This window comes from Impatiens glandulifera, chromosome 6 (assembly GCF_907164915.1).
Source record: "Impatiens glandulifera chromosome 6, dImpGla2.1, whole genome shotgun sequence".
Taxonomy (NCBI): Eukaryota; Viridiplantae; Streptophyta; class Magnoliopsida; order Ericales; family Balsaminaceae; genus Impatiens; species Impatiens glandulifera.
In genome coordinates this window covers 43539730-43554454 of record NC_061867.1, presented here as the reverse complement: position 1 = coordinate 43554454, position 14725 = coordinate 43539730, and the positions used below count along the sequence as shown (strand labels likewise).

Below are 14725 nucleotides of genomic sequence, written 5' to 3'. Positions count from 1 at the left end.
TACACCTTGGCTCATTTATTTTTATTTGTTATTTTCTCAACTTCTTGCTAAAATTGTATATCAAACACCACTCTCCTAATCTCTTTTCACACCCATTTTCATCCATATCACCCTAAAACCTCTAAATAAAAAATAAATAGAATGGTAAAAAAACATGGATTAATGTAATATATACTTAAAGACCAACTTCATGAATAAATCTAAGATGAAACAGAAAGTTTTATCAAATAAGAAATCAATATCAAACAACTCCAATTTATAATATCCATTTATTATTTTGACAAAATGCAACACACATGTATAAATATACTTATTGATCACCCTCATTTCAACATCCAAAAACATAAGTACTTTCAACATCCAGAAATACAAAACAAAACACAATACAAACAACACATTAACACAACACAACAAAATGCATATGAAACATTAGAAACAAACCACTCCACCAAATCATTTCATTAACCTAGTAATCTTCTGGTGCCAAAGGTTGATGAACGGTATGGGGCAAGTGAGACACAGCTTGATGATGATGATCCGACATTATTCCATATTCGTAAATAAGACCCGCAAGACCACCACCAACTAAGGGTCCAACCCAATAGACCCAATGGTTGTTCCATCTCCATCCAACTAAAGCAGGCCCGAATGCCCTAGCCGGATTCATGGCTGCACCATCAAAAGGTCCTCCAACTAGAATATTGGCACCAACTACTAGACCGATAGCTAATGGAGCAATTATTCCCAAGTTTCCTCTTTTCGGATCTATGGCTGTTGCATAGACAACGTAAACTAACCCAAATGTTAGCACGATCTCCATTAACAAAGCGTTCCAGTCTCCTTCACCAGCTGCGATGGCGAAACCCTCTGGCCTCTGAAGAATTTAACAATAATACATGGCTAAGCCTATCTGAAAACATATTGTTTCTTTGGTTTACTCATTCCAAATGAAATCTATTTATAGTCTATTAGAAGTATTTGGACTAGTAGGTATTACATTTAGTATTTCTCAAATGGTCTAGAAAATAAAAAACAATAATGATTCTGAAATCTATATACCAAATGAACAATATAATATTATCAAGATCAAAATTAATCTTATATAGCCTAGATAATTAATTAAGCAATACTCTAACCTTCTAAAAAAATCTAGATATATACTGGCTCAGTGAAATCTTATACTAAACAAAACAAAATAAAATTCAATGCTAACCTTAAATAACCTTATGTATTCATTATCTTCTTTTTTTAACATTTAGGCAAATAAATATTACTTAAAGAAATTATTTTTTTTTAAATCTAGATCAAACAAATTCTTGGTGCTTGTTTGAAATTAGACTAATGAAAAATGTTCTTGACAGTAATTAATTAGGTAAAGAACGATATTTACCATTCCATGAGTTGCAATCCTCAGAAAAACACATGCTACAACCGCACCCAACAACTGAGCAATCCAATAAAACAAAGCCCGGATCATAGATAACCGACCTCCCACTAACGCTGCAAAGGTCACGGCTGGATTTACGTGACCACCCGACACGTTAAAGCTTGCGGACACAGCAGCAAACAGTGCCAAAGCGTGAGCCAACGCAATGAAAACAAGCCCAGATGCTGATAATGCTGTACCATGGTACATCTTATCTGCGATTAATAGTATTAGATGTAACGTAACATAAGCCCAACAAGCCCATAGAAAGGGAAAACCAGAAAAGACACACCTTAACATTATAGAGTTCGGACAATTTAATATATTTGTCCTTATCCCGATTGAGGCGATTTATATAATATATATTTTTAATAAAAAAAATTAAGTTTATTTTATTTATTGCTTTGAATTATTTGATAAAAAAAAATAAAATAAAATGCTAAATCATGTTTGAAGTAACATTCGCCTAGTCAAAATGCAAGTTCATAATCCATCAATTACATGGGTAACGGGTTGGAAGATAAATTTATAACATAACTAATCTATCTACTTTTTATACAAATAAAATAATAATCTATATGATAAAAAATAGCAAAATAAAATATTAATTCAATTAGGCCACATAAGCCTATGGGCTAGCTAAGGCAAAACCAGAACAAAACCACCTTTACTAGGGTTAGCAAAATATGTCCCATATGGTTACAAATCTGAATTACCCGTAAACCCATTTGGGGGCAACCCGATCTAAATTACCCACAAACCATCTACCAGAACAAAACCACCTTAATTTACTAGGGTTAGCAAAATATGTCCCAAATCCCAATTGTTACAAATCTGAATTACCCTTAAACCATTTCGGGCGACCCGATCTGAATTACCCACAAACCATCTACCAGAGCAAACCCTCCTTTACTAGGGTTAGCAAAAATATGTCCCAATGGTTACAAATCTGAATTACCCGTAAACCGTTTGGGTCGACCCGATCTGAATTACCCACATACCATCTACCTGAACAAAACCACCTTTACTAGAATTGGCAAAAATATGTCCAGATGGTTACAAATCACAATTACCCGTAAACTGTTTGGAGCAACCCGATCTGAATTACCCACAAACCATCTATTTTTATCCGGTTTTGACTCATAAAGAACACTTCTCGATCACAACCCTCTATATGGGTTTTTCTGAAATTTTTATCAAAACTAAAACATTCTTATTTTACAGTATATTATAAATCAACTAATTAAAACCCAAATAACATTTTTTTTTTTCATCAAACAAGTTTTTTAATAAAAACCCACTAAAACCCTCAAATAACCCATATCAATACGATTATAAAACATAAAAAAAATTAAAAAAAAATATATGGGTTTAACTTTAATTAGATAGATCATTTAGTTAATATGAAGAAAGAGAAAGAGAGTAATACTGAGAGCAAGAACAGATCCTTCGCCGGCAAAGACAAAGATGAAAGTAGAAAGAAACTCCGATACGGCGGCGCGCATGGAATCAGGATGTGTTGCCTCCTCAGGCCTTCCGAACTCGTACCTACGTGGCGGCATCGTGATATTCTAGATCAAATCAAATGAAATCAAACAGAGCTTTATGAAATGGAGAAGAGAGATGTTATAATTATGAAAGTGAAAGAAGATGCGGAATATAGACAGAGGTTAAAAAAGAGAGTGCTGGCTTATGCATGGAATGGTGTTTCTGTCTTTTGGACACGTGGGAAATGGAATGCAGGTATTTCAACACGTATATATATTACCCATCATTTCTTTTCATTTTTTTTATTATTGTTTTTTAAGATCAACATTATCAACATTGAGTCACTCCATCTAGTATTGTTGGGTATATTTGAGGGGTCAATTTTGTTTTGGTAAGAGATTTAGAGTCGGTTGGTTCTAACTTATTTAAATAATATTTATTAATTATGACTCCTAGTTCAAGTTGTAACTTTTGATTGTTCGACTTTGTTTTATATAGTTTTAATGAATCTCTCAAATTAAATTTTGAAAGATTTTCCTATATATTGAACATAAATTAAGGGTTTGTTCATGGTCAGAACCCGATAAATTTAAGGAAATGCTATTTTAACTTTCTATGTTTGTTTACTAATGATGATTTTGAGTATATGATTTATTATATAAAATATTTAAAATATATAATAAAATAAGTAATTATTTCTCGAAAATGTAAAATAGATGCTTAAACTAATACGTGTTTGAGTACTTAGACGAAGAATCTTAGATAAAAAAAATGTGATTTGAGCCAATGGAAGATGTAGACAGCTTATTAATACTTCTCTAATGTCATCACTATTGATACAACATATTTGACCAACTGTTAGTGAAGATTTAGAGTCGTTCATTTGATTGTTCAAAGCTTGGTTGATATGCATGACCAATGTCGATAAATGTCAAATGCAATTGAAAAAGTAATTTTGAACGACCATCATCGTTATTGTCTTTGGCATATTATGAATATAAAATGATAGAGAAAATAGTGATGGACATTTTTTATAACTCCATTATTGTGGAATTGGGCCTAGGGTTTTGAGGCCCAATTTGATGCGCCTCAATGTTAGGTACAAAAAAAAAAAACAGGAAAATATGTGTGATTATTTGTTGGATTCAAAAAGACATAAAATCACATAATAGTGAAGATGTCAATAAAATCGTATTATTTAGAAAATGTCAACTAAATTGCCACGAGATCATATCATGATGGAGATGTCAAAGATATCACATTATCTTTACCTTAATTATGAATTTTAAAAGTATTTATATACATTGTAAACGAGAAGAGTGTATGAGACTAAAACCTAGAACAAATAGAGAGAATTAGAGTTTGTAATCTCTATTATAACTTTATTGAATCGATTCTCCAAAAGTATGACATAGGATATTGTTGATCCGAACCTGAGTAAGATTCTCGTGTCGTTATTTCTTTCTTTCTTACTTTTACGCTATTGTTTTGCATTCCACTACGGTTGCTATTATTCTGATTTCATTCTTGGATGATAGTTTTTCACCACAAACTAGTATTAGAGCCAAGTTGGGCTAGGGTGGTCGTTGTTCGGTTTTTTTTAGTGAGTTTCTTGATTCGGTCAATTATTTGAAGATTTGAGATGAGGTCTACTTCTAGGGTTGGTGTCGAGAAGTTCGATGGGACGAATGACTTTGGGTTATGGAAAATGAAGATGGGGGAACACTTAGGCAACATGGGAGTTGCTAAAGCATTCAAGGGGGAATCACAATTACCGGACTCGATGGACACGAAGAAAAAAATGGAGGTGTTAGAAAGGGTCTATAACACCTTGATTCATATAGTCTCAATGATAAGGTGCTGCGAGAGATTGCTAGTGTCACAGCGGCAACAGAGGTGTGACTTTAATTGAAGTCTTTGTATATGACTAAGACATTATCGTCTCGGATTTACATCAAGTAGAGATTCTTTAAGTTTAAAATGTATGAGGGGAAGGACTTGAATATGCATCTCAATGATTATGTTAAGATTCTCCTTGATTTGGAAAATATCGGGGAGTAATACAAGGATGAGGATAAGGTGCTAATGCTTTTGAATTTTTTACTGAAGTCGTATGAGACATTCGTAGACATACTCGGGCATGGAAGGGAGGAGCTTACCTTCGATGGTGTGATGAGTGCGTTGAGATCGAATGACCAAAAGAATGAAAAGAGCAATGTAAGTGGAGATAGACTCTTGGTTCAAGGGAGAATCGAGAGGAGAGACAATAAAATCAAGAAGAAGAAGCGTTCAAAGTCTCTTGGGAAAAAATCTACTAAGTGTTACAATTGTGACAAGAAGGGGCACTTTAAGCAAGATTGTCCAGATTTGAGTAATGACAGGAAGAAGAGCGGAGAAGTGGTTATTGTTCAAGAGGTGAAGAATGGGTACGAAACTGCAGATGTTCTCGTTGTCTCCACTAATTAGTTCGACAAGCGTTGGATTATGGATTCCGAGTGTTCGTTTCATATAACACCTAACAAGAGTTGTTTCGAGACCTATGAGAAGACTTCGGTGGGAAAGGTTTTGTTAGGTAATAATAAGTCTTGCAGGGTGATGGAGATTGGAATAGTGCGTTTGAAGATGCATGATAGAATCGAGAGGGTATTGACGGATGTACGACACGTATTGGACCTTCGGAGGAATTTAAACTCTCGACTCACTAGACCAACTTGATTTTGCATGGAAGGGTGAGAAGAATGTATTGAGGGTCACAAAAGGGTCGGTAGTGGTAATGAAAGGTGTGCAAGAGAAGAGTCTTTTACGTCTTTCAAGGTAACACCTTGGTTGGTGATATGGAGGCAGTGGCGGAGCCTTGAGATGTATCACCCACGAGTCTATGGTATAAGAGTTTGGGGCACGTGAGAGAGAGGGGTTTGAAGAAGTTGAGTAAGAGATGCTAATTTGGCAAGGAGAAACTTGATGATTTGGAGTTTTGCGAGAACTAAATATACGGTAAAACTACGAGGGTGGAGTATGGGCGGTCAGTTGAGGTGACTCAGGAGACGCTTAGTTATGTTCTTTTAAGACTTATGGGGTAGGTGAGTACTACAACTGTTGGTGGAGGTTGATAATTTATCACCTTCATTGATGATTGTTCGCGCAAGGTTTGAGTATATATCTTGAAGCACAAGAATGAGGCATTTTTTAAGTTTAAGGAGTGAAAGAAGATGGTAGAGACTCGGACCGGGAAGAAGGTTAAAAAGCTCTGAATAGATAACAATTTAGAGTACCTAGGTGAGGAGTTCAATTAGTTTATCAAGGAAGAATGGATGGTTCGTCACAAAACCGCCCGAAAAACACCGCAACATATGATTTGGCGGAGCGAATGAACAGAACGCTACTTGAGCATGTCTAATATATATTGTTTGAGGGTAGTCTACCGAAGCGGTTTTGGGGTGAGGTGGTCAACACTATGGCTTATCCTATCAATCATTGTTCATCGACGACATTAGAATGCAAGACACCGAAAGAAGTTTGAAATGGCGCTCCTCCAAAACTCGACAACCTGAAGGTATTTGGGTGTGTGGCTTACATGCACCAACGGATGAAAAACTTGATCTAAGAAGGAAGAAGTGTATGTTCGATGGATACCTTGAGGGATTAAAGGGTTGGAAATTATTTTATAAGGACAGGGAGACGGCCAAGTGCATGATTAGTCGTGACGTGGTCTTTAAGGAAACTGAGTCCTATTATGGAGCAACACAGTCAGTCGAAGTTGGTGAAGTCTCTAAAGAGAGGATCGAATTTGAGGAGGGATTACTAAAGAATCGGTAGACAAGGGAGAGACTAGTGAAGAGGATGAAATAAACGGTTAAGTAGAGGAGGAATGTACGGATCCGAAAGAGAACCTTAGCTCCTACTAGTTAGCGTGAGATAGAGACCGTAGGACAACCCAAGCTCTAGAGAGATTTAGCTACTCCGATTTCGCGGCCTTTGCATTCCTTGTGGCATATAAGGTATAAGATTCAAAGTTGAGATCGTTTAGAGAAGCGATGGAGAGCAAAAAGAGAATCGAATGGAAGCGTGCTATGGAAGAGGAGATGGCATCACTTGACAAAAACGAGACATGGGAATTGGTGGACAAACTCAAGAATCAGTGTGTGGTTGGTTCAAAATGGGTGTTCAAATGCAAAGAAGGTGTAGATGGTAGTAACAATCCAAGTTTTAAGGTGATACTGGTAGCTAAAGGCTTCACACAACGCGAAGGGGTAGACTTTAACGATATTTAATCCATGGTAGTGAAGCACACGTCCATTCGTGTGTTGCTCACTCTAGTGAATCAATTTGACTTAGAGCTCGAACAAATGGACGTGAGGATGAAATTTCTTCATGGAAACTTGGAGGAGAAAATCTTCATGATGCAACTTGAGAGGTACATCAAACCCGGTGATGAAGGCAATGTATGTCTTCTTAAACGCTCGCTTTATGATTTGAAACAATCCTCAAGATAATGGTATTTTCTCATTGATGAGTTCATGGTTCGTAAAGACTTCATGAGGAGTAATTTCGATAGTTGTGTCTATGTCGAGTGGGTTGATGGTTGCGGGGTCTTCCTATTGTTATACGTGGATGATATGTTGATCGCATCAGGAAACAAGGAAGATGTTCGTAAGTTTAAGAGTTTGCTAGGGAGTGAGTTCGAGATGAAAGATATGAGACTGACAAAGAAAATTTTGGGGATGGTGATTGAGCGGGATCGGGAGAAAGGCTCCATGTTGGTGTCTCAAAGTGACTACCTCCAAAAAGTGATCGCCAAGTTCGAGATGTTTGGCGTTAAGGCGGTTCAAATGCCATTAGCTACTCATTTCAAGCTCTCCTCAATGATATTACCGAATACCGAGAAGGAAAAGTTGAGAATGGAAAAAACTGCATATGCGAATAGGAGCTTAATGTATGCCATAGTATGTGCGTGACCTAACCTTGCTCACACGGTTAGTCTTGTTAATCACTTTATGGCGAACCCGGGGAAAGAATATTGGGAGGCGACGAAGTGGGTTATCTGTTATGTTCGGGGATCCTTATATGTCGGTCTTTGTTTTAAATGGGCGGGAGTAAGTGATGATAAGTTGAGAGGATATGTTGATCGGATTTTGTAGGTGACTTGGACAAGAGAATGTCCCAAACGGGATATGTGTTTACCCTATTTGGATGCTCGGTAAGTTGGAAGGCACACAATCCGTAGTTTCCATTTAAACGATGGAGGTCGAGTATAACGTTTTGACGGAGGAAGGAGACACTTTGGTTGAAGGGTCTTGTGGGTGAATTAGGGGTAAAACACGATAAATTGGAGCTATTTTGCGATAACCAAAGCGTTATACACTTGTCCAAGAACTTGATGTTTCATGAGCGCACAAAGCACATCGACATTCGACTTCACTACATTCAAGATGTCATAGCGAGTGGAGTGGTAGTTGTGGAGAAGGTTCACACATATGAGAATCCCACAGATATGGTAACGAAGGTGGCGACGGGAATCAAGTTTCGGAAATGTTGCGACTTTATTCACATCACAAAGGTTGGAACGTAATCGAAGAAGTATGAGGATCGGTTCTAGGGTGTTCTGGGTGATGAGGTTCATTCATTTGTCAATAGACATAGAGGCAAGGTAGAGAATTTGTGGAATTGGACCTAGGGTTTTGAGGCCCAATTTGGTGTGCTTCAATGTTAAGCGCAAAAAGGGAAGGAAGATATGTGTGATTATTTGTTGGATTCAAAAAGGCATGAAATCACATAATGGTGAAAATGTCAATCAAATCGTATTATTGTGGAAATGTCAACTAAATCGCCACGAGATCATATCATGGTGGAGATGCCAAAGATATCAAATGATCTTTACCTTAATTATGAATTCTAAAAGCCTATATATACATTGTAAACGAAAAGAGAGTGTGAGACTAAAAACCTAGAATAAACAGAGAGAGTTAGAGTTTGTAATTCCTATTATAACTCTATTGAATCGATTATCCGAAAGTAGGACGTAGGACATTGTTGGTCCGAACTTGAGTAAGATTTTTGTGTCGTTATTTCGTTATTTCTTACTTTTACGCTATTGTTCTGCATTGCACTACGATTGCTATTATTTCGTTTTTATTATTAGGGTGATAGTTTTTCACCACAATTACATTAATTGAGTAGTGTGAGGACAATTGGTTCAAAATGATAGTAGAGTTTAAATTATATCGGAATAATTTGTTGAATGTGTTAAATGTGTTGCATGTGAAAAAATGTAAATTGATTCTTATGTATGTTAAAAGCCACTTTTAGGTAAGTGTGTCAACCTCTCAAAGAAATTAAAGTATGAATGCATTTTTGATGACTTTGTTCGTTCAACAACATTACTAAAGTAATTTGTTGAGCAATATGAAAAGGGTTTTGAAGAAGAACATTGAGAATGAAACGAAATTAGATTTTCAATCTTTTAATTCGTTCATATCAATTGTTGTCAGTGGTTATGCATTGAAAAGATAATTTCATAATGTTTATACTAATGACATATTTAAGTTGTTCAAAAATAAAGTGAGAGGGTGATGTTTTGCGATATCGACTTATTTAAAGAAAAAGGGACAACTTCCATATTTCAAGTATTAGAGACCATTTCGAAGATTAATGAAGAACACGTGAGAGATGTTTCATTATTATACATTGAGTTATACTGTTATGTAAGATGTCAATGTCGGATGTTTAATTTAGAGACATTTTCTTCAGACATATTGTAGTGTTGAGAAGAATAAAGGTTAATGAAGTACCAATGTATTAAATTATGGACCGGTGGCATAAAGGTATTAAACGTGTATATCAAAATATCACTAACATTTACAGTTCAGATATGCATGACACTAAATTGGTATAATATGGTCTCTTCGTCCCTACATTTAAAGGCATTTCCTTAACCCTTTCATCATTTGACATGTGTCAATTGTTTTTTACAAATTAATCCAAATAAAAACCTAAACTCAACCATGGTTGACTCATAAATCAAACTATAGTTGACTCTATTTTTACATTATATTTTTTAGGATAATTTGTTATGAATAAAATTGTGTGGTAATTTTTAGAAAGCAATCCTACTGATATTCTTTGTTGATCTTCTTTGTCGCCGTTGATCTTTTCAAATTGTCGAGGATATTCGTCGCCGCCGATTAATATTTTTATATTGTCCGAATCGTCCACGATCTTTGTCACCGCCAATCTTCTTCGAATAGCCGCTATAGTCTCCGTCACCAATTTGTGATTCTCTTTTATTTGTTTACCTTACTAATGAATAGTTGGTCAATAATGGGTGGATTCTGTTTTTAATCGTACAAATATATATAAGATTTGTACATATTTTTCTTATTGACCTACGTAAGAGTGATCATTCGGATTATCCGAAACCGAACTATTCGAATTTCGAACTATCCGGACTATCCGAATTTTATATTTTACTATCCGAGTCCGAGTCTGAGTCTGAACTATCTGAATTCGAACTATCTGATTTTTTTCAAATACGGATACGGCCAAATTATCCGAACTATTTTGCACCTTGTCTTGAACGCAATAATCACTATTAAAAATATTTAAGAAAGTAATACATCAAAACACCACCTATTTCAAATATAATGTTCCACACAATTATAAATTAGTCAAAATCGAAAATCAAATTGAAGAGTTAGATATTTATAAGCTCGTAAATTTGACTTCGGATAGTTCGGATATCTGAAAATATTTTTTTAATATCGAATTCGAATCCAAATCTGAACTATCCGAATCTGAAAAAAAAATAGATACGGACTCGGATTTTGGATAGTAGATTTTATGCTCACAATTAGACCTACGTATGTTTGATATAATAGATAAAATGGTTTAACCCTATAAATTATAAACTGTAAATTATAATTTGAAATTTAAGTAAACCCGACTCCTCAATTTAACTATTTATTTTGGTGAATAAATTAAATAAACAACTCTTATTATTAACAAGAGAATTACTATTTTATTATTTATAATGATACAATATATAGATAATATTGATAATAATAGGATAAATAAGATTTTCTCTTTCCTCCATTTCTCTCCCTTTCTGGCCGACACCATTGATGTAACTTATCTGTTAAGGCAAACCGAGCCATATTTATCCAGAAAGAGAGTTCATTATTAATCTCACACATGTAATTTTATTATTATTATTATTATTATTATTATATATATATATATATATATATATATTTACCATATGTATATCTCCTTTTAAAAGGAGTGTTGAATTCTTTTTAGACTATTCAAATACAATATTATAACAAATTATTTAAGCATTATAAAGATATATATCATTTTAACATTAAAATTAATAAATAAAAAACTAGACTAATAATTGGTTAGTTATTCACTTTACAAATTTAGTGGTATATCTGGGTTAAAATTTTAAGAATAATATATCTATTAATTTATTTTGATTATGGATGAACAAAATGGTGTTCGCTCTTGTAGGGTTCATAATTATTTAAAAAATATATATATAAATGTAAAGTTATTCAATTGATTTATCAAGAAAAGGAGTGGAATAGAGGCCTATTAAATTGGGATGAGTTGAATGTTAAGTAAAGGAGGTCTTCAACAAACAAATCTATATAAACTCGTACAAAGTCTAAATTATATTTATCCAATTTATTATTTTGATTAATACTGATTGAATTTTGATTGAATTTTAATTAAATTGATTATGATTTAAATAATTCAATTTAATATTTTTCTATCTAATTATTTAATTTTCAATTTATTTTACTATTTAATGTTTAACTAACTTAATTATAAAAAAAAGAATTATTAACCGTTAATTTTTATAATTAATTTTGTTTATTATAATAATATTTTACTTATTTTTATTAAACATCTACTTCGTTAATATAGAATATTTTAATTAACTAATTAAAAACTTGAATAAAAGAAAAATTGAGTGATGGAAAATAAATTATTAACCGTTAATTATTTAATTTTTAATTTATTTTACTATTTAATGTTTAACTAACTTAATTATAAAAAAAGAATTATTAATCGTTAATTTTTATAATTAATTTTGTTTATTTATAATAATATTTTACTTATTTTTATTAAAACCTCTACTTCATTAATATAGAATATTTTAATTAACTAATTAAAATTTTAATAATAAGAAAAACTTAAATAAAGGAAAAATCTTATTGAGTGATGGAAAATAAATAAAATTATATTGATGAGAAATATAATTCATCAATATAATTTACAGAAAAATAAATTAAAAAATATTTTTTTTATTTGATAATTCGAATATATTAAATAATTTTAATCCAATTCAAATTTACTTTCATCGAAACTTAATCTGATCCAATCTGCATTAGTATTTCGGTATTAATATTTCGGTTCAGATTAGATTTCGAATTAATCCGATAAAGAACTATTCCCCAGTTTAAATAACACTCAAGGGATATAGTCGTACATGGACCCTAAAATCATCTCAAACTAATATTTAAAATGACCCCAATATTAGTTTCTCCACCCAAGTCCTAAACAAAACCCAAATGAGTTTTCTATCATTTTTTCTCTATAAGCAAAACTTATATTTGCATTTCACTATTCAAAAATTCATTTTTTTTATTAAATTATATATTGGTCCTCTAACTATTAATATATATATTAATTTTATATATTTTGTTTTTTATATAATTTACTTATATGTTTAAATTTTTATTTGTAACCTATATTTTTTTACATATAATGAACAACATTAATAAAAGAGATAAAAATAACAAAATAATTTTATTAAAATAAAACACAAAAATGTAATTTTATATGTATGTGTTTTGATGTAACTTTTGCACTTATGTTATGTAGTGTAACTTGTATTTATTTAATAATGTTTGATTTACTTATTTTATGTTTTATAATTAATTTTATCATAATTTCTTCAAATTGAAAATAACATTAGAGTTTAATTTGTAAAGTTAATAAATATATAGGTAATATAGAAAAAGTTAAAAAGTTTGTATAAAAATGAATATTCAAGATTATTTTTCTGAGTTTAAAAATGAATTTTCATAATTTTTATATCAGAGATGAGTTACTTTTTTATATTAGAATTACTACATTTTGAGCTTAAGAAAGTACAAAATTATAACTTATTGATTACATGAAAATAATTTAATTTTAAGACTTTGGCAACTATCACATACTTGTAGCAAAAAGGATCTCGTTAAGAGATCTCCTCTATTACCCTACAGGGGAGAAAACTGTCAAATCTTTTATGTACTCTTTTAGACCTTTAAATGCACCACAGATTTGTTATTACAGATTTAGTGCTTCACCCTACACCACTTTTACAATGTATGTTGATTTTTTATTCTTCTTTTTCATTAATTTTAATTTATTCTATAAAAATAACTATTTTTTATGAAGGTGGTGTAGAGTGGAGCACCAAATCTGCAACTGCAGATCTGAACCCCTTTAAATGACCCCCATCAATTAGTTATCAAAGTGAGGTTCTTTGTCTAATCCTAGTGATTGTGAACATGTGGAAACACTATTATATTAAAAAAAAAATAATAATAATAATAATAATAAATAGTATGTTAAGGTTTTAGTTTGATTTTAGTTCACTTTTTATTGAGAAAATGTGTATTAAATTGAAATTGAAGGTAATACAGTGAATTGTTGTGTTAGTTTATTTAATAATTATTTGAGGTATACACAAAAACTAGTCTAAATATACACGTTACAAAATCAATTTTTTCATTTACATTAATAAATTAACTAAGTTAGATGGAAAAGAGTAAGAATATACAAAATTAAAAACAAATGTGCTACCAAGTTATTAGTGGGTAATGAAAATTAATATTTGAATTGGATCCAAATATTGAGGGTTTACAAAACATTCAACTATTTTTATTTAATGTATTTCTTAACTATCATCTCCAAGTCATATGCAATAGTATGCCAAATGATAATTTTAACTAATATTATGTATGCACATTTAGAATTGCATAAACTTCAAGGGAAATATGCTTTTGTAATCAAAATGGATTTAAGAATCAAAAGAAAGTTCATAAAGAGCCACTAGCACTAGCATTCCATTCTTGCAAAATAAGTAGAGCATTTTCTGTATTTCAGGTAGATTTTTCGAAAAGATTTAACTAAAAAAAAAGTATGAATCAAAATGATTTTTGTTCAAATATTCCATAAAAACAATAAAATAGTTGAAATTGATTAATTTCAGTTAAATATAATCAGTAGTGGTATTAATCACTTGTGGTATGTATTATATTAATGCATATTATTTATGGCCATGATATTTGTTTTCTTACTAACCACATTTTTTCATTTGAGCTATTTCAAAACTTTATTATAAAGTTTTTTATATTCATGCTTAAAAGTTCACAATAAAGGGTAGACTCTAGGGTAAGAGTATCATGCCCTCGGATTGGACAGCCCACCCTCTAGACAGTCAATTTATTAAATATATATGATATTTGGTTAAAAATGTAGTGTATTATTGAACATAAAATGTGGTGAAAGAGTGGTTAAAGATAAAAATTTAAAATTTTATTTGGTTAAGAATTTAAATTTCTCAAACAAATATTTATTTTATTAATTTTTTAAACCAGACTTAAGGTAAAAAAATATAAAATAAAATAAAATCACATTTTACTTATGAGTTCCGACAACCCAAAAACTCTATACGAGCTAACCGAGAAATTTGACGAAATGACCCTCATATTATGGGTAAATGTGCTGGTAGTGCACGTATTTTTAAATGCGCTG

At 32.0% G+C, this 14725-nt stretch overlaps 1 protein-coding gene across 1 annotated transcript; it reads right to left on the bottom strand.

Annotated features, from left to right (window-relative positions):
• Nucleotides 1-444: 444 nt before the first annotated feature.
• On the bottom strand, nt 445-2998 carry LOC124942331 (probable aquaporin TIP3-2). The gene is made up of 3 exons (XM_047482814.1): nt 2856-2998; nt 1391-1641; nt 445-874 (listed from the first exon to the last, which is right to left on the bottom strand). Exons 1-3 carry the CDS (start codon nt 2986-2988, stop codon nt 467-469), a joined length of 792 nt encoding a protein of 263 aa, XP_047338770.1. The 5' UTR covers nt 2989-2998; the 3' UTR covers nt 445-466.
• Between the last annotated feature and the right edge of the window lie 11727 nt (nt 2999-14725).